The following is a 25,761-nucleotide window of genomic DNA, read 5'->3' as shown; positions in this document are numbered from 1 at the left end:
GGCAAGAAGAGCAGGTGGAGGAGGCACAGCAGGCCCTCACCTCCTCATCCTCCCCAGACGAAGCTGTGGTGGGCATGGCAGTGTCGGGGCCTCCTCCGATTGACCACAGGGCACATCAGGAGCTGCTCCTCAGGGTCGCCCAGAACTTGGGCCTACAGGCGGAGGAAGCAGTGGAGCAGGAGGATCCTATGGTGGACATCCTAAGCCCTGAAGGCCCATCCAGAATTGTGCTCCCGCTCATAAAGACAATTCAATCTAACTACAAGACGGTCTGGCAAACCGCAGCCTCCAGCACACCAACGGCAAGGGGGGTGAAGAGGAAGTACTTCACCCCTTCCAAGGGATACGACTTCCTATTTTGTCATCCAGCCCCCTGTTCGCTGGTCGTCTCAGCCATGAATGAATGGGAGCATCGTGACTCCAGTGAAGGAGATTCCACGAGCTTCCAGTAGCTTCAGCCCGGAGCTTACTTCTGGTGTGACCAATGCTTTTGCAGGGAAGAGAAATGATCAGTCTGAGGATGTCTGGATTGTCTGTAGCACTTTGGAGTCCCAGGTCAGAACCAGGATGAGAGGGTAGGCTTTGTACCTCTGCTATGCTGAGATTGATAAGGGACAGATCGGCCAGGCAAGCAGGTTAAAGCAATCCCAGGGCTGCACTAATTTGCACCCCCTGCTGCCTTAGCCCTAATGGACATTGTGGTAGCTGGGAATCATCAGGGTGCAGGACTGTCTCAACCATGCCCTCCCCTGCCTCTGATCTGCCTGAGATGCCTCCTGTGCCAGAGGATCCAAAGCTGTGGTGCTGTCTCTGTGTCTCTCATGGGGGCCTGCTGTACCAGAGCAGTTTACTTGGGGGCCTTGCAGCCACTTTGCCCAGTGTACATGCAGTTGTGCACAGAGCGCAGAGGAGACTTTCCAGCACCCCATGGACCTCTTCGGAGGGAAAATGGTACACTTCATTGCTGAGCTCCGTGGCTGAGGCTCTCTTTATTTTGAAATGCAGGGAAATTCAAAGATAAATGTCACAAAGTCAGTTCAGGGCACGAAGGGACCCAACTCCACTGCACATCCCCAGTAAGTACAATGCAAAGCCATGTATCACATCACAGTCTCACAAATGCACACCCACAAACACAGTTTGTTCCTGGCAAACCAGCCCTTCTCAACCCCAGTCCCAGGGACACACCCAGACCTTTGCTTCTTTGTTTACTGTTTTTCTATCCCATTAGAAATCTAAGCAAGAGATTGAAGAAGAGGGACAAGCACTGTCCCAGAACGAGGGGATTTGTGGCAATGTCAAGCTGTGCTGCCTGCAACCCCTGCTGGAAGTGACAATCCGAGAAGCTGAAGCTCAGCCCTTTGAGGTGCTCATGCAGTTCCTGTACACGGATAAAATAAAATACCCACGCAAAGGTAGGACAGCAGGAGGAGGACTCTGCAAACCAAACCTGGCCCACAGGGGCTTTTTTAAAAAACATATGAAAATTGAATATTAGCAATTTGTGAGCAAATCTTTATATTTATCACTGATGGCAACCGCTGCTGGAATTCTGTGTCCAGTTCTGTTGTCCACAGCTCAAGAAGGATATTGAAAAATCGAAGAGGGTTCAGAGAAGAGCCACAAGAATTATTAAAAAGCAAGAGAGAGTCCTGTGGCACCTTTAAGACTAACAGATGTATTGGAGCATAAGCTTTCGTGGGTGAATGCCCACTTCGTCGGATGCATGATCCGACGAAGTGGGCATTCACCCACGAAAGCTTATGCTCCAATACATCTGTTAGTCTTAAAGGTGCCACAGGACTCTCTCTTGCTTTTTACAGATCCAGACTAACATGGCTACCCCTCTGATACTTAAGAATTATTAAAGGATTTGAAAACATGATTTGTAGTCAGAGTCACGGAGCTCATTCTATTTATCTTAACAAAGAGAAGGTTAAGGAGTGCCTTGATTACAGTCTATAAGACTTACATAGGAAAAAAATATTTAATAATGGGCTTTTCAGTCTACCAGAGAAAGGTATAACAGTGCAATGACTGCAAGTTGAGCTAGACAAATTCCGACAGGAATAAGGCATACATTTTTAACAGAGTAATTAACCATTAATCACTGACCATTTTAAAATCAAGATTGGATGTTTTCCTAAAAATCTCCCTTAGGAACTATTCTGGGGAAGCTCTGTGACCTGTGTTAAACAGGAGATCAGACTAGATGATCATAATACTAATCTCCCTTGGTTGTGCTATCCTAATTACTCAAGATGGCATCAGAAATTGGTTTGGGAAAATTTCTGACCTCACTGGACATCTCTGAAGACCCTTATATTAGAAAGCTCTCTAAAGCTGTGGAATGATACTGTTTCCCTTTATGATGTACAGGTCATGTGCAGGATGTACTACTTATCATGGACGTGTACAAACTAGCCCTGAATTTCAAGCTCTCGCGACTGGAACAGCTCTGCCTCCAGTATATTGAAGCATCTGTAGATCTACAGAATGTGCTCATTGTGTGTGAAAATGCTAACAAGCTTCAACTGGATCAACTAAAGGTAAACACTGAATTTCACTAACAAGGTTACTGATAAAAATTAGAGAATTAAAGCTCAGTATAGTCAATGTAGACATTGACTCATGGACTAAACTCATGTTGTTTTGTGGGTTTTAAGGCTTTGAAGTTGACGTTGAAATTGGAGGTAGCAACTTAAACTTCCACCTGGGGCTCAGCACCAGCATTAAATTAGATTCCCTTCCTCCCTCTTCCTATGCCTTTAAGGCTTGGTTTACATTACAGAGTTTGGTTGACCTAGGGCAACGTACATTGACCTAGCTGTAAGCGTCTACACTAAAATGTAGCTCCCACCAATGTAAGTCACCCACTACAGTGACCTAATAACTCCACCTCTGCAAGAGGTGTAGGTAGATGTAGTTAGGGTGTCGCAGTGCCCACGTGGACACTGCGTTACTTACATCTTCTGTTGGCTGTCAGCCCTGGGGAGTTCCAGGTGTCAGTGCCCCCCAGTGCCCCACACAGTTAAGTCAGTAGAAGCACTCCTGGTGAGAATGCGTACAGCTGACAGAAGGTGGACGTGAACCACCACTTTAATTACTGTGGTGGCTGTACATCAATTTAATTTTGTAGTGTAGACATGCCCTAATGCAGCAGCTGGAACAGCTACTGCCCTAAAGACATCTCTTTACTTGAAATCCCTCTACAGTTCTTAGGTGGCTGTCATGGATTCCCAGAGTCTGATCTGTGTCTTAGCCTTTAACCAGTCTCCTCGGAGTACCCCTTTACTGTGCTGGACCCCTTGGATCCCCAGTGTTTTCCAGGTGCGGGACCATGGCTTCTACAATTTCACCTCTCTTTCTCTGTGGTTCCCTTCAGGGAGTCTAGCTGAGCCAGACTCCTGCAAGAGATATTTCTCCTTTCAGGGTGCAATGCTCTTAAGTAACTGCAGCAACACCAGGCTGCCTTTCCCCAGCAAGGTAACCTTTATTTGTCGCCTGGAGCACAGAAAGTCTTTGGGTTAGTATGAGAGTGGCAGACTTATGATAGAGTCCATATTGGTGGAACCAGGGCTTCATCCTGCTCTGCTTCCTCTGAGCTCTAGCCTCCTGCCAAGGATTCATGTTTGGTCATTGAGGTTCCCATTTTTTTTCTGGACCCTTCATTGCTTTGTGCTAATTCCAACCAGCTCTTAATGGCGCATTCTTACCACCCCAGACAGCTACGTGACCCAAACCTCTCATGCCTCCTGCTCTGTTCCAGGAGAAGCACGTTAACCCTTCTGCCTCCAGTGCAGTGAGGAGATGCATATAGTTCACAGAAATATTACAGAAAATTCACACATTTGTCACAGGAATTTCTCTCTCTTTACTAAAGTTTGTCTGGTTTCTTAAGCTCATTTCTTTTTCTCTGTTATTAGCTCTTCAAGTATGTGTCAGTGTAGTCGCACTGTAGGTGTGCACAGGCCTCATGTACAGAAGATCAGATATTTTGAATAGCTCTCACACAATGGCATAAAGGGCAGAGCAGCCACAACCCAGTTCCCCCTACTGCCTTAGCAAATCTCTGACCTGCAACTCTCTTCAGACCCTTTAAGCCAGATCTTTTAAGGTGCTTAGTGAAGAATTCTTATAATCAAATTTGTTCTCTGAAGGGTATTGATTGGTGACATCTCCCCACCCCATGTGCAGCAGCTTCTTGCCAGCTTCCATGCCTTGTGACAGAGTTCAAACCCTGCCGGTCCTGCAATGAACTAATCCCTATCATGGACAGACAAGCTAATGCCTCTCTTGCTTAGGAGAGAGTCACATCCTGAATAATTCCTTTGTGTGCAAGAACTTCTCCACTAGGACCTGCAAGTCTAGGAATGCATGGCTCAAGCTACATCTACTTGAGCAGTCCATACAGGTCACTTTGGCCCCAGATGTGACAATTATGACCAGAGTGAGGCTGGTTAAATTAGCATCGACCAGTGATCCCTTGAGTACTCTTCGAACTCCAGGATCAGGCAGTGGAAATAAGGCAAAGAGGACACTGGCAGAGTTGACACTGAGGATGTCAACTGCCTCTTAAGAGCTTGGCACTATGCACCTTGGCATTGACAGACTTGGCATTGGTAAATCTGGTGCTGAGAACTTTGGCTTCCTTACTGACTGCCCCAACTCAACGAGTAAAGCTAGCACTGCATCCACTTATAATCTGGACGCCCACTGATGTAGCCTGTACGAGCATAAACCTAGCTCCAAGACTGAGAGGAACTCCCAGGGGGAAGACATGGGATGTTTCTCCAAGGAAAAAACCCTTAAACAGTTGGGCAAAACAAGGGACCTACCACGATCCCAGTACCAATGCCTGTGATGAAGCCAAGGAAGTTCATCAGTTGGCCCCATTCAGTCCCTCAGTACTGTCCTTCAGTGAGGAGATATATTCCTCCTCACTATTGCCGATGTAGCCCTTCTTGCTGACATTGAACAGAGATCCCTCTTCCCTGCCATTGGAGAATGACCTCAAGAAGGATATTGGGGAGCCCACATTCAGAGCACCGCCTCAACTGGCTCTGGAGTGGCATGGGCCAACCAGCCCCAACCTGGTCAATACCCATAAACATGGCACCTTGTTTGGCTGTATTGACCTTATTGGGGATCATCCTCCCACATGTGAAGGAGTAGTTTAGCCTCTCCTACATGTAGAAAAAGGAATGGATCATGCTTCTTGATGGCTTCGCTGACTAGCCCATCCACAGTGGAATGAGAGGTGGGCCCACAGGAACAGGAGATGATAGAGAGACAACAGTGAGCCCCGTCATCCCCCAAGGAATCCTCCTCACCACCAGACAAGGCAGAGACACCAGCCCCCACCCTGGCTAGGTTGATTCTAAAGCCTTCCTGGACCTCCTGTCCTGAATTGTGGAGACCCTGGATACTGAGGCTTGGACTACACTATCAATTTATACCTGACGTAGTTATACCAACCTCACCCCCAGTGTAAACAGTACTATGCTGATGGGAGGGCTTCTCCCATCGACATAGCTACCGCCTCTCGGGAGGTGGAGTACATACGTTGATGGGAGAAGCTCTTCACTAAGTGCTACAGTGGGATGTAAACCTTAACACGCTTAAAACCGCCTTCACCAAACAAGAACACTTCACCAGATAAGTAGATTGCATTATGGAACGGGCCACCCAAATACCCCGAGAGAACCTGCTTCAATACAGAAATAAAAACCCCTCTGACTACACACCTGTAGTTGTAACCTACCATCCCACACTGGAACTCATATGAGATAGCATTAAACCCATACTCTATGGGGACCACATCCTGAAAGAAATATTTTCTGAACCCCTCTTCTGGCCTTCAAACAACCCCGCAGCTTCTCCAAAGTCATCATTAGAAGCAAGCTCCCCACAGACCAGGACACATCAACTCAAATCTTTACCAGACCCCTGCCAGAACAACAGATGCAAAACCTGTAGACATATCTCCATGGCTACAATGATTGACACCCCCTCCCCAGCACAACTTTCAAGATATGAGAGTCCTGCAACATGTGGCATACCTCATCCAATTCACTAAATGCCCCAATAACAACTATGTGAGTGAAACCAGACAGGCACTATGCTCTCAAATGAGCTAACACAGAAAAATCATAAAAGAGAAAAACACCACGTGGGTGAACACTTTTCAGAAAATGATCACTCTATCTGACTTCTCAGGAAATCTGCACATCTTCAAAAGAGACTCCTGGGAGCTTAAATTTATAACTTTGTTAGACCCAAAAAATCATGGACTAAATAGGACTCTAGATTTATGGCTTATTACAACAATCCCACTAACAACCCCTCCAACAAGTTGCCTTCCCCCCGGCCTTTCCCCCATAACTGAGGGGGTGTTAACAATTAATCTTTAATGGTCCCTTGCAATATGGTATCCAGAAATAAACCTGTATGCCACAGACCAGAACAAAAAATGCCGTGTCTTCTACTCCAGAGGGGTTTTGAGTCCAGGCTTTCTGTAGTCTCATAGGCACAGGGGCTCATGTATGCCTTCTGCCAATCCATTTAAGACCAGGGATCCTGAGGAAACTCAGACAAGGTTCAGCTTCAGTTATTATGATAGACCCAGCTTGGCCCAGACAGTTCTGATACTCTGAGCTGATAAACCTGTCAACACAGCCCCTGATCACACCACTTGTTCTATCTGACATGATTTTGCAAAACAGAAGTGAGATCTTTCACCTCTTTCATCATTACATCTGACAGTGTGGTTGTTGGCTGATTAATTGCCATTGAAAGGAGCTGTTCAAATGAAGTCCAGAACAGTTTGGTACATAGCACAGGAGTGGGCAAACATTTTGGTCTGAGGGCCACATCGGGGTGCGAAACTATATGGCGGGCCGGGTAGGGAAGGCTGTGCCCCCCAAACAGGCTGGCCCCTGTCCCCATCCGACCCCTCCCACTTTCCACCCCCTGACTGCCCCCCTCAGAAGCTCCCACCCATCCAACCCCCCACTGCTCCTTGTCTCCTGACCGCCCCCTACTGGGACCCCCGCCCCCCGGACCTCACCTCCTATCCAACCTCCCCTGCTTCTTGTCCCCTGACTGCCCCGACCCCTATCCACACCCCTGCCCCCTGACAGACCCCCTGGGACCCCACCCCCTATCCAATCCCCCCTGTTCCCCATCCCCTGCCCCCCCGAACCTCTGCCCCATCCAGCCATCCCCTGCTCCCTGTCCCCTGACTGCCCCCCAGGACCCTCTGCCCCATATCCAACCCCCTGGCCCCCTTACCATGCCTTCCCAGAGCCAGACACACTGCCGTGCTGCCCAGCATGAGCGTGCAGCCCCGCCGGCCAGAGTGCTGCCCACGCGGCGGCATAGCTGCAGGGGACGGGGGACAGCGGGGGAGGAGCCGGGGGCTAGCTGCCCAGCCAGGAGCTCAGGGGCCCGTCAGGATGGTCCCGTGGGCCATAGTTTGCCCACCTCTGACATAGCAGAAAACCCTCTACTATACTGAATTATGAGGCAAAATGGAAAAGGTTTTCTATTTGGGCACCAGAACATTTCCCTTGTCAGTTCCTGTTTCTGCTACTCAGGACTGTCTGCTAGCTCTAATACATTTGGGACCATCCATCAGATCCATAAGAGTACATTTAGCAGTAATAGCTGCACATCATCCTCAATTCAGGGTTATACTGTATCTTCCCATCCTACAGTTGCAAGATTCCATAAGGGTCTCATTCATGTTTTTCCCCCCAGACCAAGGGCCTCCTCCTTCCTGGGACCTCAACACAGTGTTAACTGTTTAAAGGGACCTCCTTTTTAGCCACAAGCAACCTGCTCTTTTTATCAACTGTCTATGAAGACTGCTTACATCAACTCATAGAGTAGGGGACATACAAGCTCTTATGGCTGGTCCATCTGACATGATCCTCCATAAAGATAGGCCTCACCCCAAATTCCTGCCTAATATTGTTTCTGATTTTCATTTAAATCAGTTGCTTCCCTGCCCAGTTTTCTTGCTCAAGCGCTATTCTCAAACCAGGGGGGAAGCCAAATGGCACACCCTTTGACATAGTAGGGCTGTAACGTACTACGTGGACAGGACAACATCCTTCATGAGATCCCACAGACTGTGTGTAGTCTTTGCAGATAGGGTTAAGGGTCAAGCCATTTCCACCCAAAGGTTGTCCAAATTGATATCTAACTATATTAGATCCTGTTATGAAGTAGCTAGGGTAGATTTCACTGGGATGTTTTGGGGTTCACCCAGGCCAGTCAGGGGTTCGGTCAATATCTGCCTTTTAACCCTGGGTGTCTTGTGACTGTGCAGCTTTGGTCCAGAGCTCTGACCCCAACAGCCAGCCAGCAGCCCACAAGGCTCACTCTGGCTTTGCCCAACTTGGTTACTTCTTGCAGGCTGAATTTAGGACCCTTCCAATCCTGAATCCGCCTCAAAGTCATCATCCTTCAGGGTCCATTCCCTCTCATTGGGCCCTCAGAAAAAGTATTAGGTTCCCTGCCTCTCCAGAGACAGTGCAACACTCCAGCCTGTCAGCTTCCTAGAGGCACACACTCACTGCACTTACCCAGGGCTGATGAGTTATAATGAAAGCAAAACGAGGTTAACCAAAGAGCCTGAATTAAGTGATACCAAGTAAAAGAAATAAAGGTAGAGATGGTTATAAGCAAATAAAGGTAAAAACATGCATTTAAAAGTCTAAAACTGAATCTACCAAAGTACAGTCTTTATTCAAGATGATCTCTCTCACCCCCAGTCTTCTTTCAAGCTTTTCACAGGCTGGCCTGGCCAGGACCCATCTCACAGCTCAAATTGATTGGTTTCTTTGGGTCTTTAAAGTGAAGGATCAGGCAAACTTTTTGGGCCGAAGGCCACATCTGGGTGGGGAAATTGTATGCAGAGCAGGGGGTGGGAGTGCGGTGTGTGGGAGGGGGTGCGGTGTGCAGGAAGGGGCTCAGGGCAAGGGATTGGGGCAGAGGAGGGGTGTGGGGTATATGAGGGGGCTCAGGGCAGGGGGCTGGGGTGCAGGAGGGGTGCGGGGTACGGCAGGGGGTCGGGGTGCAGGAAGGGTGCGGGGTGTATGAGGGGGCTCAGGGCAGGGAGTTGGGGTGCAGGAAGGGTGCAAGGTGCAGGAAGGGGGCTCAGCGCAGGGAGTTGAGGGGCGGGGGGCAGGAGGGGTTCAGGCTCCAGCCCGATGCTGCTTACCTAAAGCAGCTCTGGGGTGGCAGTGGCGCGCACCGGGGCCAGGGCAGGCTCCCTGCACGCCTGCCCTGTCCCCAGCCCCATGCTGCTCCAGGAAGTGCTGCGGCCCCTGGGGGGGGAGGCCGGAGGGATCTGCGTGCGCTGCCCTTGCCGCGCCTCCAAGTACTTCTCCCAAAGCTCCCATTGGTTCCCCATTCTCGGCCAATCAGAGCTGCGTGGAGCGGTGCCTGGAGGCAAAGGCAACGCACAAAGCCCTCTGGCCCCCTGCCCGGGGGCCTCAGGGACGTGGTGCCAGCCGCTTCTGGGAGGGCCAGATCCAGCCTGCGGGCCATAGTTTGCCCACCCCTGATCAAGATGAAGTCTCTCTGTCCCGTATATTCCCAAAATTGTTTTTGTTCTAAAAGTTAGGATGGCCTCCTGGAGATTCAGTCTCCTGTCTCTCTCAGGGATGCAAGAACTATGTTATTCTTCTTCGAGTGCTTGCTCATATCGATTACAATTAGGTGTGCGCACGCCGTGTGCACGATTGTCGGAAGATTTTTTACCCTAGCAACACTCGGTGGGTCGGCTGAGGCGCCCCCTGGAGTGGCACCCTTATGGCGCCAGATATATGCCCCTGCCAACCCAGCACCCCCTCAGTTCCTTCTTATCGCCCGTGACAGTCGTTGGAACTGTGGAAAGTGGCATAACTGACCTCCACATCCCTAGCTTTACTCGTTGTACTGTAGATAGTTCTTTAGTGTAGTTTTAACAGTTTAACAGTTATAGTGTAGTTGTTAGTAAGTTTTTGTACATAGTGTATATACGTGGAGGAAACAGGGTTTATCCCCTTTCTCTCCTCCCCGGTACCAGTGCTCATGCCCAGGTCTCCGGGTTTCAAGCCTTGCTTGGCCTGTCTCAAGCCGATGCCCACAGGAGACCCCCACGACTCCTGCTTGAAGTGCCTGGGGGAAGCTCATCAACCCGATAAGTGCCGCATTCGTAAGGCTTTCAAGCCTCGGACAAAAAAGGAGCGGGACTTTCATTTAAAACTACTCCTAATGGAAGCGGCACTTAGCCCAGTGCCCTCGGCACCACACACGGACCAGGCACTGTCGGTCCGAAGCGCGCCTCCAGCACTGGAACAACCCGGCACCAGCAGTCTCTCGGCACCGGACGTCTCCGGCACCGGTACAGACGCGGCACCGTTCACTATCTCCGCGGCCCAAGAAGCAGCACAAACCACCTGCTGCTCCTCTGCAGTTGCAAGCACCGCCTGGGGCTCCAGTGGAGCAGCGCGCCGTGCCGGACCGCACCACGAAGGCGCCAACTCCGGCACCGTCGATTCCGGCGCCGCAAGCACCGTTTAGTCCGGTGCATATAAGCTCCCTGGTGCACACCGTGGTTGAGCTGGGCCTGCCATCCACTCCGGAGACCTTCTCCACCGCTCGCGACCTGATCGCACTAACTGAGCCTGGACCGTCTCACCCTCCGGCACCGCTGGTGGGAACTGTTCCATCTAAGGGAAGCCAGCCTTCATGCGGCCTCCATCAGAGGCCTCCATCAGAGCGAGACAGGTCAGCACCGATCTCGATCCCGGTCCAGGTCGCAGTCCCGGTCCCACCGATGGTCCCAGTCTCGGCATCGCTCACAGTCCCGGTACCAATCTCCATCTCAGCGCCGGTCATACTTGCGGCGCCGCTCCGCCTCCCGAAGGTCTCCCTCCCGGTATGATCGGTACCGATCCAGCTCTTGGCACCGGTCCCGGCACCGATCATCTCGCAGCTGATCCCGGCACTGCCCGCACCGTCGGTCTTCGTCGAGACCTAGATCGGCCTCCCAGCACCATTATGACCATCGGTCCCAATCCCAATCACGGTACCGCTCGGGGCCCTGGCACCGGTCCCCAGCTCCCAGGAGCGGACTGACAGACCGTGACAGTTCAACGCAGCAGGCACGTTCGGCACCACCTTGGCCTTCACGTCCAAATTCGATGTCGTCCCAAGCGGCGAGTGGCTACCACGTCCAGGGCCAAGACGCAGATGGCGCTAGCCAGGGGCCAGATGAAGGACAGGATCCTGACCAAGGACCCCAACAATGGTCCTTCTGGACTCCTTGGGCATACCACCAAGCCCGAGGTGTTCCCTCAGGCGCTTCTCACTCAGCTCATTCGGAGCCTAGGGTGCCTGAAACCACTGTGAGCCGTCCTCCCCCGATAGGCTCGGAGGCGACCGCCCTGCCATCTGAACAAGCTCATGCCCCTAGTGGGGTGGACCTAGGGCAACCGGACCCTCCTCAACCAGACCTTCCCCAGGATCCACTAGTCCAGGGATTGTCCTCATTCTCGCCTGACGAGGCTATGGCAGGCACGTCCTCCTCTGGCCCACCGCCTATAGATCTTTGTGCACACCAGGACCTGCTGCACAGGGTGGCACAATCATGAACCTACAGGTGGAGGAGGTGGTGGAAGTTGAGGATCCTGTGGTGGACATTTTATCGGCCGATGCCCCCACACGGGTTGCCTTACCGTTCATTCGGACCATTCAGGCTAATGCCAATACGATCTGGCAGTCCCCGGCATCTATCCCTCCTACGGCCAGAGGGGTGGAGAGGAAATACATGGTGCCCTCTAAGGATTATGAATATTTGAATGTCCACCCCCAACCTTGCTCCCTCGTTGTACAGTCTGTAAACGAGAGGGAGAGGCATGGCCAATAAGCGCCCGCCCCTAAGTCCAAGGACGCTAGGCACCTGGATTTGTTCGGGGGCAAGTTTTATTCTACAGGTGTTCTGCAGCTCAGGATAGCTAACCAGCGGGCCCTCCTGAGCCATTACAACTATAACACCTGGAACTCGATGGGGAAGTTCAAGGAGTTGGTTCCCCAGGAGTCCAGGGAGGAGTTTGGGGCCTTGCTAGAAGAGGGCAAAAAAGTGGCGAGGACATCCCTGCAGGCGTCCTTAGACGCGGCGGACTCAGCGGCTAGGACTCTAGCCTCGGGCGTGGCTATGCACCGCATTTCATGGCTGCAAGTGTCCGGTCTTCCACCGGAGCTGCAGCAAACTATACAAGACCTCCCTTTGATGGCCAAGGTCTATTTTCAGACAAAACTGATCCCAGACTGCAGAGTCTGAAGGATAACCGGGCCATCACTCGCTCATTGGGCATGCATACCCCGGTGACGCAACGTAGGCCCTTCCAGCCCCAACTGCAGCGCACCTACCCTAAGCCTCGACTGCGACAAGACTTCACTAGAAGGCGTGGTCGTGGTAATAGGAGACAACAATCTGGTCCTCAATCAGGCCAGAATCAGGGCCCTGCAAAACCATCAGCGGGGCCCAAGCAAAACTTTTGAAGGTGTGCTCGAGGATGGAGCACTGGTCTCCTTGCAGGATCCTTTCCTGCCTTTCTCCAACCGCCTCTCCTATTTCCTCCCTGCGTGGTCCCGCATAACATCAGATCGCTGGTTCCTACACACCGTGGAAACTGGATACCGTCTTCAGTTTGTTTCGCCCCCCCCTTCCCACCCTCCCTCCCCGTCTGTCTTCAGGGACCCTTCTCACAAGCAACTCCTCTTACAGGAGGTACAAGCGCTCCTGTCTATTGGAGCGGTGGAAGAGGTACCAAAGGACTTGAGGGGCAGGGGTTTTTATTCCCGTTACTTCCTAATCCCCAAGGCAAAGGGGGGACTTCGGCCCATCCTGGACCTGTGCAGACTCAACAAATTCATAGTAAAGTTGAAGTTCCGCATGGTTTCCCTGGGGACCATTATCCCTTCCCTGGATCCTGGAGACTGGTATGCCGCCCTCAACATGAAGGACACATACTTCCACATAGCAATTTACCCGCCGCACAGGCGGTTCCTTCGCTTTGTGGTCAACCAGCAGCATTTCCAATTTACCGTCCTTCGGCCTGTCCACAGCGCCAAGGGTCTTCACAAAATGTATGGCTGTCGTAGCGGCCTTGCTCCGCAGACATCGGATCCAAGTGTTTCCGTACCTCGATGACTGGCTCATTCGGGGTCGTTCCGAGCTACAGGTGCGGTCTCATGTTCCGTTCGTCATGAGCTTGTTCAGGCAACTGGGCCTACTGCTTAACACCGAAAAGTCCACTTTGGAGCCAACCCAAAGAATAGACTTCATTGGGGCGGTCCTGGACTCGAATCTCTCCAAGGCATACCTGCCACAGTCCCGCTTCCAGTCCATGATGACCATTGTTCACGGCCTACAAAGCTTCCCAACCGCGACAGCACGCACGTGCCTCGGTCTTCTGGGCTACATGGCCTCGTGCACCTTTGTGACCAGATATGCCAGACTACGCCTCCGCCCACTTCAGACCTGGCTCTTGTCAGTGTACCGTCCAGGCCAGGACAGTTTGGACACAGTACTCACGCTGCCGACGGAGGTCTTATCCTCTCTGGGTTGGTGGCTAAACCCCAGCCTTTTTTGCCGGGGGATGCCATTCTATGCCCCACAGCCCTCTCTAGTCCTCACCACGGACGCGTCATCTCTGGGCTGGGGCGCTCACCTCGCGGACCTTTGCACACAAGGTCTTTGGTCCGCACAAGAAATAACCCTGCACATCAACGTCAGGGAACTGAGAGCAGTATGCCTGGCATGTCAGGTATTCCACGAACACCTTCAGGGCCGTTGTGTCACAATCTTCACAGACAACACAACGGCCATGTTTTACATCAACAAGCAAGGCGGAGCGCGGTCGTCCCTCCTCTGTCAGGAAGCCATACACCTCTGGGAATTTTGCATAGCCCACTCCATCGACCTGGTAGCGTCATTTCTCCCAGGAGTCCAGAACATCTTGGCAGATCGCCTCAGCAGGTCCTTCCTGGCTCACGAGTGGTCGATACATCCGGACGTTATCCATTCTGTTTTCTGGAAGTGGGGACAGGGGCGGCGAGTTATATGGGCCCATGGTGCCTGAGCACCAGGAATATTCAGGGCTGGGGGCTGTGCTCCACCAAAAATATCTGGAGCTGGGTTTCTCCCCTGGCCCTGCCTGGAGTGGGCCCCGGCCCCCGCCGCCACCCCCCACCCCCCCCCCGGAGCGTCCCCCCTGCCCCGGAGCTTCCCTGCCTCCCTGAAAGAAAACAGCTGGTGCCTCTCCCTTGCTTGTGCTGCCTAGGGCTATAGCAGCACAGGGGGAGGGGAAGCGGGACAGGGGAGGAGGGAGGATGCACACTCACACATGTTTTGCAGCCCTCCCTCCCCTCCCCCAGTAGCCACCAGCAGGAGAGGCCAAGGGGGGCTTCCGGCCCGGAGACAGACATCTGGAGGGGACCTCACTCACCTGAGCAGCTGCTGGGGCTTCAGTGAGTATTTGATCCTGTGATCCACACCCTCCCCCTGCAGCCCCCTCTCCTGCCCAACGCTGGGCAAGGGCCAGCTCCCCCATCCCCCCCCAGTGAGGCTAGGGTGAGGGGCAGCAGCAGGGGAGGCCACACATGATGGCAAACCCCCCTTCGCCCCCCCCGTACCCACCATAGGGAAGGCGAGTGGGCTTTCTGGACCTGAGAGAGGCCCTAGGAGCACGTGCAGTGACCGTGGTGCAGAGTGAGTGTGCTTGGGGGAGTAGAGGAGGAGTCCCTCCTCCGGAGCTTGCTGCTGCTAGTGGGGTGGGGTGGGGTGGGAGTCCTCTCTGGCCCTAGCCCTGGGGCAGCCTGTCTGCACCCCAAGTTCCTTATACCCAGCCCTGTCCCACCCCAGAGCCTGCGCCCCCAGCACCCCAACCCTGAGCCCCAGCCCTGAGCACCCTCCTGTACTGTCATCCACAGCCCCACCTCAGAGCCCTCACCTGGGGGGAAAAACACGCAACTTAAATTTGGTGGTCAGTTTGGAGTATCATTGTGTTTAGCACAATACTTGATTATTTTACACCCTTTAAAGTATATAACTAGTCGTATACAGGTGTTATGTAGTGGGAATGTTCTTAATGTTTTCTCTGAATACTGTGTGGGTGCCTCAGTTTCCCCTATGCATTTCTTAAGGATCTAGATGGTGGGATAAGGGGTTGTGATTGTTGTAGAGCCCTAGAGGGCCAGTGTGATGCTGTCTGCACAGAGAATGGCCGAAACCCTGTCTCCGGAGTCCGGGCAACTGATGGCCTGGGCCGCTCTCCTGCAAGGTGCCAACTGAAGCTGCTGGAGAACAAAGAGATCAGGTGGCCTCCTAATGCCTGGAAAAGAGACAAAGGCCAGAGGAGGGAGTGTCAGTGCCGGTGCGGACTTCCAGGAAGCACATGGTGTGGAAGGGGATGCTGGGATGCTCTGGAACTACTCCATACAAAGCCAGTCAGGACTCTGGGGGAGCCTCCTCTCTCTGAGCAGACTGTCTCCAGGGCAAGACACCTTCCTGGGTCTGACCTCAGAGTATTCAGCATACCCTTCCACACCATGCGCTTTCTGCAGTGAGTCCGCCCAGGTGGGGTCCTGGGGAAGCCAGAGGTCCCTGCACCCCAACTCTGCAGTCAGACGTGACTCTCAGCTAGCCGGTAAAACAGAAGGTTTATTAGACGACAGGAACACAGTCTAAAAGAGAGCTTGTAGGTACAGAAAACAGGACCTCTCAGTCAGGTCCATCTTGGGGCCTCTCCCCATTTCCCCAGCCAGCTCCAAACTGACACTTCCTTCTCTGGCCTTTGTGTCTCTTCCGGACAAGAAGGCCACCTGATCTCTTTGTCTCCAACACCTTCAGTTGGCACCTTGCAGGGGAAACTGAGGCACCCACACAGTATTCAGAAAAAACATTAAGAACATTCCCACTTCGTAACAACCGGTGCAACAAAATATAATACTGTATATTGAAGCAGGCAAGTGCTACTTCTGACTTTCCACTTTTAATTGATCCTTGTAATCTTGTGGCGCCGACGTGTTGTAGCTTCATTTTATATTGGCTTACAGGGTGGGAACGAGGGGAGGCACCACCATTTTGGGCACCACCAAAAATTATACAAACCTGCCGCCTCTGAGTGGGGATTTCCCCACATAGACCTTTTCGCCTCTCGCAAGAATCAGAAGTGCCAGGTGCTCTGCTCTCTCCAGGGACGCTCCCCGGGCTCCCTGTCAGATGCCTTCCTAATACCATGGAAAGACCTCCTGCTCTATGCCTTCCCTCCATTTCTGTTGGGTCCTTCTGAAGTTACGCAGAGATAAGGCCCGCTTAATCTTGATCGCTCCAGCGTGGCCCAGACAACACTGGTACACCACACTCCTCAATCTGTCGGTGACCAAACCAATTCCTCTACCATTGTGACCGGACCTGATCACTCAGGAACACGGCAGGTTATGCCTCCACCTGACAGCTTGCATGCTGCATGGCTGACTCAATCTGAGCTGCGTTGCTCCAGTTCGGTGCAGCAAGTACACTTGGGTAGCAGAAAGCCTTCCACTAGGTCCACATACCTGTCCAAATGGAAGTGCTTCTCCTGCTGGTGTGCCCTGAGCAATACTGTCCTCTGGAGGTACCAGTACCTACCATCCTGGAGTATCTCTGGTCCCTAAAACAGCAAGGCCTAGCTGTCTCATCTATCAAAGTACACCTAACAGCGATTTCAGCCTTCCACCCGGGCGAAAACGGGCGCTCGGTTTTCTCCAATCCCATGGTCAGCAGGTTCCTCAAGGGTTTGGAATGTCTGTACCCGCAAATTCATCATCCGGCCCCTACATGGGACCTCAATCTGTTCCTATCTAGACTCATGGGTGCCCCCTTCGAACCGATGGCCACCTGCTGTCTTCTGTATCTTTCCTGGAAAACAGCTTTCCTCATCACTATCACATCGGCGAGACAAGTTTCAGAATTTCGGGCCCTCACATCGGACCCACCATATACAGTGTTCCATAAGGACAAGGTACAGCTGCGACCACACCCCGCCTTCCTCCCTAAGGTGGTGTCTGCCTTCCAGGTCAACCAAGACATCTTCCTTCTGGTCTTCTTTCCGAAGCCACACGCTTCGCAATGGGAGCAACAGCTACATTCCCTAGATGTTCGCAGGGCTCTCGCCTTTTACATTGAACGAACAAAGCCTTTTAGAAAGACGTCCCAGCTGTTCATAGCAGTGGCAGACCGGATGAAAGGCCTCCCGGTCTCCTCGCAGCGAATCTCGTCTTGGATTACATCATGCATTCGTGTGTGCTATGACTTAGCTGGCGTCTCAACTACCCGCCTCACTGCCCATTCTACTCGGGCTCAAGCTTTGTCCTCTGCCTTTCTGGCTCATGTGCCCATACAGGAGATCTGTAGGGCAGCAACTTGGTCATCCGTGCATACTTTCGCTTCCCACTATGCCATAGTGCAGCAGTCCAGGGATGATGTGGCATTTGGTTCAGCGGTCCTTCACTCCGTGACATCTAACTCCGACCCCACCGCCTAGGTAAGGCTTGGGAGTCACCTAATTGGAATCAATATGAGCAAGCACTTGAAGAAGAAAAGACGGTTACTCACCTTTGTAACTGTTGTTCTTCAAGATGTGTTGCTAATATCCATTCCAAACCCGCCCTCCTTCCTCACTGTCAGAGTAGCTGGCAAGAAGGAACTGAAGGGGCACTGGGTCGGCAGGGGCATATATCTGGCGCCATGAGGGCGCCACTCCATGGGGCGCCTCAGCCGACCCACCGTGTGTTGTTAGGGTAAAAATCTTCCGATGATCGTGCTTGCGGCGTGCACACACCTAATTGCAATGATATGAGCAACACATCTCGAAGAACAACAGTTACAAAGGTGAGTAACCGTCTTATTCTGTCTCCTGAGTTCAGTCTCAGGATAACCCCAAATTGATTTAGCTCGATGGCTTTGTTTAGTGCTAATATGTAAATTAGGGCTAAACAAATTCCTTTGTCTAAGACAAATTGGTTTATCGGCTTTACCTAGGCTAGGCAATCTGGTCTTAAACAGTATCAGAGGGGTAGCCGTGTTAGTCTGATGAAGTGGGCATTCACCCACGAAAGCTTATGCTCCAATACTTCTGTTAGTCTTAAAGGTGCCACAGGACCCTCTGTTGCTTGGTCTTAAACATGCTCTAATAACATAGAGAGCATTTATAATTTCATATATAATGTTACATATGTTTCACAATCATAGGCGCCGACTTCCCCTCTGTCACCCGGTGGGTGCTCGACCCCTCTGGCCCCGCTTCTTCCCGCCCCTGCACGGCCCTTGCCCTACCCCCATTCCACCCCTTCCCCAAAGTCCCCGCCCCACCCCACCTTTTCCCACCCCAGCCCTTCCCCCTTCCCACCCCCTTCCCCCCAAGTCCCTGCCCCTGCTCCTGCCCTGCCTCTTCTCGGCCTCCAACCTGGAGGACGCTGCATCCCCACTCCTCCCCGTCCCTCCCGGAAAGTCCTTAGTGCTGCCAAACGGCTGTTAGGCAGCGGGCGGCTGGAAGCCCTGGGAGGGAGGGGGAGGAGCGGGGATGTGTTGTGCTCGAGGAGGGAGGAGAAGGAGACGAGGAGGGGGGAGCTTGGCTGCCTGTGGGTGCAGAGCACCCGCTAATTTTTCCCCATGGGTGCGCCGCAGAGTCGGTGCCTATGTTCACAATTATCATAGAATTATAGAATATCCGGGCTGGAAGGGACCTCAGGAGGTCATCTAGTCGAACCCCCTGCTCAAAGCAGGACCAATTCCCAGCTAAATCATCCCAGCCAGGGCTTTGTCAAGCCGGGCCTTAAAAACCTCCAAGGAAAGAGATTCCACCACCTCCCTAGGTAACGCATTCCAGTGCTTCACCACTCTCCTAGTGAAATAGTGTTTCCTAATATCCAACCTAGACCTCCCCCACTGCAACTTGAGACCATTGCGCCTTGTTCTGTCATCTACCACCACTGAGAACAGCCGAGCTCCATCCTCTTTGGAACCCCCCCATCAGGTAGTTGAAAGCAGCTATCAAATCCCCCCTCATTCTTCTCTTCTGGAGACTAAACAATCCCAGTTCCCTCAGCCTCTCCTCATAAGTCGTGCTCCAGACCCCTAATCATTTTTGTTGCCCTCCGCTGGACTCTTTCCAATTTTTCCACATCCTTCTTGTAGTGTGGGGCCCAAAACTGGACACAGTACTCCAGGTGAGGCCTCACCAATGTCGAATAAAGGGGAACGATCACGTTCCTCGATCTGCTGGCAATGCCCCTACTTATACAGCCCAAAATGCCGTTAGCCGTCTTGGCAACAAGAGCACACTGTTGACTCAAATCCAGCTTCTTGTCCACTGTGACCCCTATGTCCTTTTCTGCAGAACTGCTACCTAGCCATTCGGTCCCTAGTCTGTAGCAGTGCATAGGATTCTTCCGTCCTAAGTGCAGGACTCTGCACTTGTCCTTGTTGAACCTCATCAGGTTTTTTTGGCCCAATCCTCTAATTTGTCTAGGTCCCTCTGTATCCGATCCCTACCCTCTAGTGTATCTACCACGCCTCCCAGTTTAGTGTCATCTGCAAACTTGCTGAGAGTGCAGTCCACACCATCCTCCAGATCATTAATAAAGATATTAAACAAAACCGGCTCCAGGACTGACCCTTGGGGCACTCCGCTTGAAACCAGCTGCCAACTAGACATGGAGCCATTGATCACTACCCGTTGAGCCCGACGATCTAGCCAGCTTTCTATCCACCTTACAGTCCATTCATCCAGCCCATACTTCTTTAACTTGGCAGCAAGAATATTGTGGGAGAAGCTTAAAAGCTTTGCTAAAGTCAAGGAATAACACATCCACTGCTTTCCCCTCATCCACAGAGCCAGTTATCTCATCATAGAAGGCAATTAGGTTAGTCAGGCACGACTTCCCCTGGGTGAATCCGTGCGGACTGTTCCTGATCACTTTCCTCTCCTCTTAGTGCTTCAGAATTGATTCCTTGAGGACCTGCTCCATGATTTTTCCAGGGACTGAGGTGAGGCTGACTGGCCTGTAGTTCCCCGGATCCTCCTTCTTCCCTTTTTTAAAGATGGGCACTACATTAGCCTTTTTCCAGTCATCCGGGACCTTCCCCGATCGCCATGAGTTTTCAAAGATAATGGCCAATGTCTCTGCAATCACATCCGCCAACTCCTTTAGCACCCTCAGATGCAGTGCATCCGGCCCCATGGACTTGTGCTCATCCAGTTTTTCTAAATAGTCCCGAACCACTTCTTTCTCCACAGAGGGCTGGTCACCTTCTCCCCATACTGTGCTGCCCAGTGCAGCAGTCTGGGAGCTGACCTTGTTCGTGAAGACAGAGGCAAAAAAATCATTGAGTACATTAGTTTTTTCCACATCCTCGGTCACTGGGTTGCCTCCCTCATTCAGTAAGGGGCCCACACTTTCCTTGACTTTCTTCTTGTTGCTAACATACCTGAAGAAACCCTTCTTGTTACGCTTAACATCTCTTTCTAGCTGCAACTCCAAGTGTGATTTGGCCTTCCTGATTTATATTACATTTATATTATTGACCAAGGTGTTATTAGCTTTCAAGGCTATTTTGTACAAATAGTATTGCAGTACTGCGTAGGATGTGAATACAGATGCGCCTTGGGTCACATTCACCCATGCTCATGAGAGCCCATTCCACCAGAGCTCAGGCAGTTTCTTCAGCTTCTCTACGAAACATCCCTTTTTCAAAATTTGCAGGTCAGCGACATGGGGATCAGTCCACACTTTTACCATCACTCTTCCTTAGTTGAAACTTCAGATCAGACACCCACTTTGGTAGAACTGCCTTGCATTCATTATTTAAATAGGACTCCAAGAACCCACTGTAAGGTCACTGCTGGATAGTCATCAGAAGTGGAATCTATATGGACAGTCACTTAAAGAAAAAGGGACAATTATTTACCTTGTAACACACCTTCAAGGTGTGTTATTCACATGGCTTACACAATCCACTTCCTTTCCTGTATCTACTGTTTCCTACTCTTCTGGGATTGTATATTGGCAAAAAGAAGAACAGGAGTACTTGTGGCACCTTAGAGACTAACAAATTTATTAGAGCATAAGCTTTCGTGGACTACAGCCCACTTCTTCGGATGCATATAGAATGGAACATATATTGAGGAGATATATATACACACATACAGAGAGCATAAACAGGTGGGAGTTGTCTTACCAACTCTGAGAGGCCAATTAATTAAGAGAAAAAAAACTTTTGAAGTGATAATCAAGATAGCCCAGTACAGACAGTTTGATAAGAAGTGTGAGCATACTTACAAGGGGAGATAGAATCAATGTTTGTAATGGCTCAGCCATTCCCAGTCCTTATTCAAACCGGAGTTGATTGTGTCTAGTTTGCATATCAATTCTAGCTCAGCAGTCTCTCGTTGGAGTCTGTTTTTGAAGTTTTTCTGTTGTAATATAGCCACCCGCAGGTCTGTCACTGAATGACCAGACAGGTTAAAGTGTTCTCCCACTGGTTTTTGAGTATTTTGATTCCTGATGTCAGATTTGTGTCCATTAATTCTTTTGCGTAGAGACTGTCCGGTTTGGCCAATGTACATGGCAGAGGGGCATTGCTGGCACATGATGGCATATATCACATTGGTAGATGTGCAGGTGAACGAGCCCCTGATGGTATGGCTGATGTGATTAGGTCCTTTGATGATGTCACTTGAATAGATATGTGGACAGAGTTGGCATCGGGGTTTGTTACAAGGATAGGTTCCTGGGTTAGTGGTTTTGTTCAGTGATGTGTGGTTGCTGGTGAGTATTTGCTTTAGGTTGGGGGGTTGTCTGTAAGCGAGGACAGGTCTGTCTCCCAAGATCTGTGAGAGTAAAGGATCATCTTTCAGGATAGGTTGTAGATCTCTGATGATGCGCTGGAGAGGTTTTAGTTGGGGGCTGAAGGTGACAGCTAGTGGTGTTCTGTTATTTTCTTTGTTGGGCCTGTCTTGTAGGAGGTGACTTCTGGGTACTCGTCTGGCTCTGTCAATCTGTTTTTTCACTTCAGCAGGTGGGTATTGTAGTTTTAAGAATGCTTGATCGAGATCTTGTAGGTGCTTGTCTCTATCCGAGGGATTGGAGCAAATGCGGTTATATCTTAGAGCTTGGCTGTAGACAATGGATCGTGTAGTGTGTCTTGGATGGAAGCTGGAGGCATGTAGGTAAGTGTAGCGGTCAGTAGGTTTCCGGTATAGGGTGGTATTTATGTGACCATCGCTTATTAGCACAGTAGTGTCCAGGAAATGGACCGCTTGTGTGGATTGATCTAGGCTGAGGTTGATGGTGGGATGGAAATTATTGAAATCATGGTGAAATTCCTCAAGGGCTTCTTTTCCATGGGTCCAGATGATGAAGATGTCATCAATGTAGCGCAAGTAGAGTAGGGGCGTTAGGGGACGAGAGCTAAGGAAGCGTTGTTCTAAGTCAGCCATAAAAATGTTGGCATATTGTGGGGCCATGCGGGTACCCATAGCAGTGCCGCTGACTTGAAGGTATATATTGTCCCCAAATGTGAAATAGTTGTGGGTGAGGACAAAATCACAAAGTTCAGCCACCAGGTTAGCTGTGACATTATCAGGGATACTGTGATATATGCCATCATGTGCCAGCAATGCCCCTCTGCCATGTACATTGGCCAAACCGGACAGTCTCTACGCAAAAGAATTAATGGACACAAATCTGACATCAGGAATCAAAATACTCAAAAACCAGTGGGGGAACACTTTAACCTGTCTGGTCATTCAGTGACAGACCTGCGGGTGGCTATATTACAACAGAAAAACTTCAAAAACAGACTCCAACGAGAGACTGCTGAGCTAGAATTGATATGCAAACTAGACACAATCAACTCCGGTTTGAATAAGGACTGGGAATGGCTGAGCCATTACAAACATTGATTCTATCTCCCCTTGTAAGTATGCTCACACTTCTTATCAAACTGTCTGTACTGGGCTATCTTGATTATCACTTCAAAAGTTTTTTTTCTCTTAATTAATTGGCCTCTCAGAGTTGGTAAGACAACTCCCACCTGTTTATGCTCTCTGTATGTGTGTATATATATCTCCTCAATATATGTTCCATTCTATATGCATCCGAAGAAGTGGGCTGTAGTCCACGAAAGCTTATGCTCTAATAAATTTGTTAGTCTCTAAGGTGCCACAAGTACTCCTGTTCTTCTTTTTGCGGATACAGACTAACACGGCTGCTACTCTGAAACCTGTCATTATATTGGCAAAGGAACTGAGGGATTGTTAGGTCTTCTCTGGCCTTTATGGGTACATTTACACTGCAATAAAAGACCCCTGAATTAGGCTCAGGGGCTCGGACTGCGGGGCTATAAAATTGCAGCCTAGAAGTTTGGGCCTGGGCTAGAGCCAACGCTCTGAGACTCTGTAAGAGGGGAGGCCTGGGCTCTAGCCCGAGCCTGAATGTCTGCACTGCCACTTTTAGTCCCGAAGCCCAAATCCCATAAGCCTGAGTCAGTTGATCCAGGCTCTGAGGCTCTGAGACTCAATTCTGTGGGTTTATCATTGCATTGTATGTCCTCAGGTGTGAGGCATGAGAGTATCCAGGGCACAGACGCAGCCCCAATGGATACTGTTGGCCAAAAAGAATCAAATTTCACACATACAGAGTGCATGTGCCCCAGAAGTGAAATCTAGGTAGACAACACATCTTTAAGAACTACATTTACTGTAAGATATGATTCTTTATACACGAATGAATATGTTACAAGATGCTACGCATCTGATCTAAAGGTTTAGAATAAAAATGTGTGATGTCATTTATCATTATTTGAGAGATTACATAATTGTATAAGTACATTGTGTCATAATACATACACTTACGTGGATAGAGGCAAGGTTGTGCATTCAAGATTGTCACAGTCATCTGACGAAGTGGGTATTCACCCACGAAAGCTTATGCTCCAATACATCTGTTAGTCTATAAAGTGCCACAGGGCTCTTTGTTGCTTTTTACAGATCCAGACTAACACGGCTACCCCTCTGATACTTAACCTTAACTTGGGCATTCCATTTTGAATGCTTAATTTTATGCATAAATAATATTGCATTGACGAAGCTTTTTGTATTTAATATCAGAAAGAATAACAAAGATTATACTATCACGTGATACTGATTTCTCAGGATTCTGGTGCAAAACTATCTAGTTCTCTTCTCGTGGTTAATACCATCGGAAACCTTCAGTGGGTATTTTGGAATGGATGCTTTGTAATGGTTTTTCTTCTATTCTGTATAACATTATAGAGTTTCCTCAGATGAGACTGTTTTTCACTTTTTAAGGAACACTGCCTGAACTTTGTGGTTAAAGAGTCACATTTTAATCAGGTAATAATGATGAAAGAATTTGAGCATCTTTCCTCATCCCTGATAGTGGAGATAGTACGAAGAAAACAGCAGCCTCCTGTTCGAACACATTCTGATCAGCCTCTGGATATTGGTAATGTATTTTCCTTCCTGAACTAATAATCACACTGTTTGTTTTCTTGAGACTTGGGCCTTTTCTACACTCAGGAATAGCAGATTGCAGGACATTGATTGCTCACTCAGTCTAGCGGCACCTATACTGCCTCCTAGGTTCATACAAGGACATGCCAATATTTGCACTGACTAAGCTTCAGGATTGCTGACACTCTATCAGAAACAGACCTAATCACAGTGATTCCCATTTGTGACCTTTGGGCTCATTTGTTTCTACTCACTGTATCTGGTAATGAGCCCTGAAAAAGCTCCAGCTGGTCTCACCTATTTAGCAATACAACCTGGCTGCCCATTTAACGTCAGCTCAAGGTAATGAAAGTCGGAGGATTGTCCGTAGGTACCTGAGAGATCACCTCTCCTTCCACAGCCACAACCTCCTGCAAAAGGTGTGTTCCATGGGAACAGTGGGAACATCAACCAAGAAATAGTGGGAGGCTCCTGAATACAGAAAACAGAACTGTCACAGGAGCAAGTCCTAGGCTGTGGAACTAATCCCCTCAATAGATAAGAATGACCACAGGCCCGAATTAAGAAAGAAATGCAAATTCATCTCTTTGCATTATCCTTCCCTCAGTAAGGTTTAAATTCACCCATGCTCATATGTACGCAGACACTCCAGCTATTTCTCGTAAGGGCTGGAAAGGAAGGAATGAAGAAGAGAGAGATTGCTATAGTTTCTTCTATTTTTAAATACTTACAATGGAAAGCCATTCAGGTCCCTAGATAGATTCCTCCTGAACCCTAGTGACATGGTGTTCCACAGCTGGGAGCCCTCTGCTAAAACGTTGTTTGCCCCAGTGTATCCATTATTCCCCTGCACTCCATTAGCTGAAGTATCCCTGAAGGGCTGTGTAGAGGAACGTGCTCCATGATGTGGACCAGACCATTCAGCTTATTTGAAGAACTATCCCTTGGAAAATGTTTCTCATCTTGAAACCTATGAGTATTAGGGTGGTGGGAGAAAAGCCAGGGCTTAGCACTGTGAAAAGGAGGATGAGCTAAGTCAGTCTGCAAGTCAGAGGGGAGAGGAGGATGAGTAATCCCTACTGAAGGTCTGATTAGGCATGCTGGTAGGTTGAACCCCACTTTGGAGCTAAGAAGAGTCATGGGTTTGACCTGCTGCAGGCTTCAGGATAGGAGTGTCAGTGCA

At 50.3% G+C, this 25,761-nt stretch overlaps 1 protein-coding gene across 19 annotated transcripts in view; it reads left to right on the top strand.

The window, feature by feature from the left end:
• The window catches only part of LZTR1 (leucine zipper like post translational regulator 1), a 279,906-nt gene that overhangs the window by 206,196 nt on the left and 47,949 nt on the right, over positions 1-25,761 (top strand). For all 19 annotated transcript variants that reach the window (XR_010601021.1, XR_010601022.1, XM_065595073.1 and 16 more), the window contains 3 exons: positions 1,232-1,415; positions 2,380-2,549; positions 24,414-24,570. Coding sequence is in view for 17 of the 19 variants with exons in the window: in XM_065595073.1 (XP_065451145.1) it covers positions 1,232-1,415; positions 2,380-2,549; positions 24,414-24,570 (511 nt within the window). In the remaining 2 variants the exon portion in view is untranslated. The remainder of the gene's footprint in view (positions 1-1,231; positions 1,416-2,379; positions 2,550-24,413; positions 24,571-25,761) is intronic.

Source organism: Chrysemys picta, chromosome 4 (assembly GCF_011386835.1).
Source record: "Chrysemys picta bellii isolate R12L10 chromosome 4, ASM1138683v2, whole genome shotgun sequence".
NCBI classification, from domain to species: Eukaryota; Metazoa; Chordata; order Testudines; family Emydidae; genus Chrysemys; species Chrysemys picta.
The sequence above is the reverse complement of the archived record's forward strand: the minus strand, read 5'-3'. Positions and strand labels throughout refer to the sequence as shown.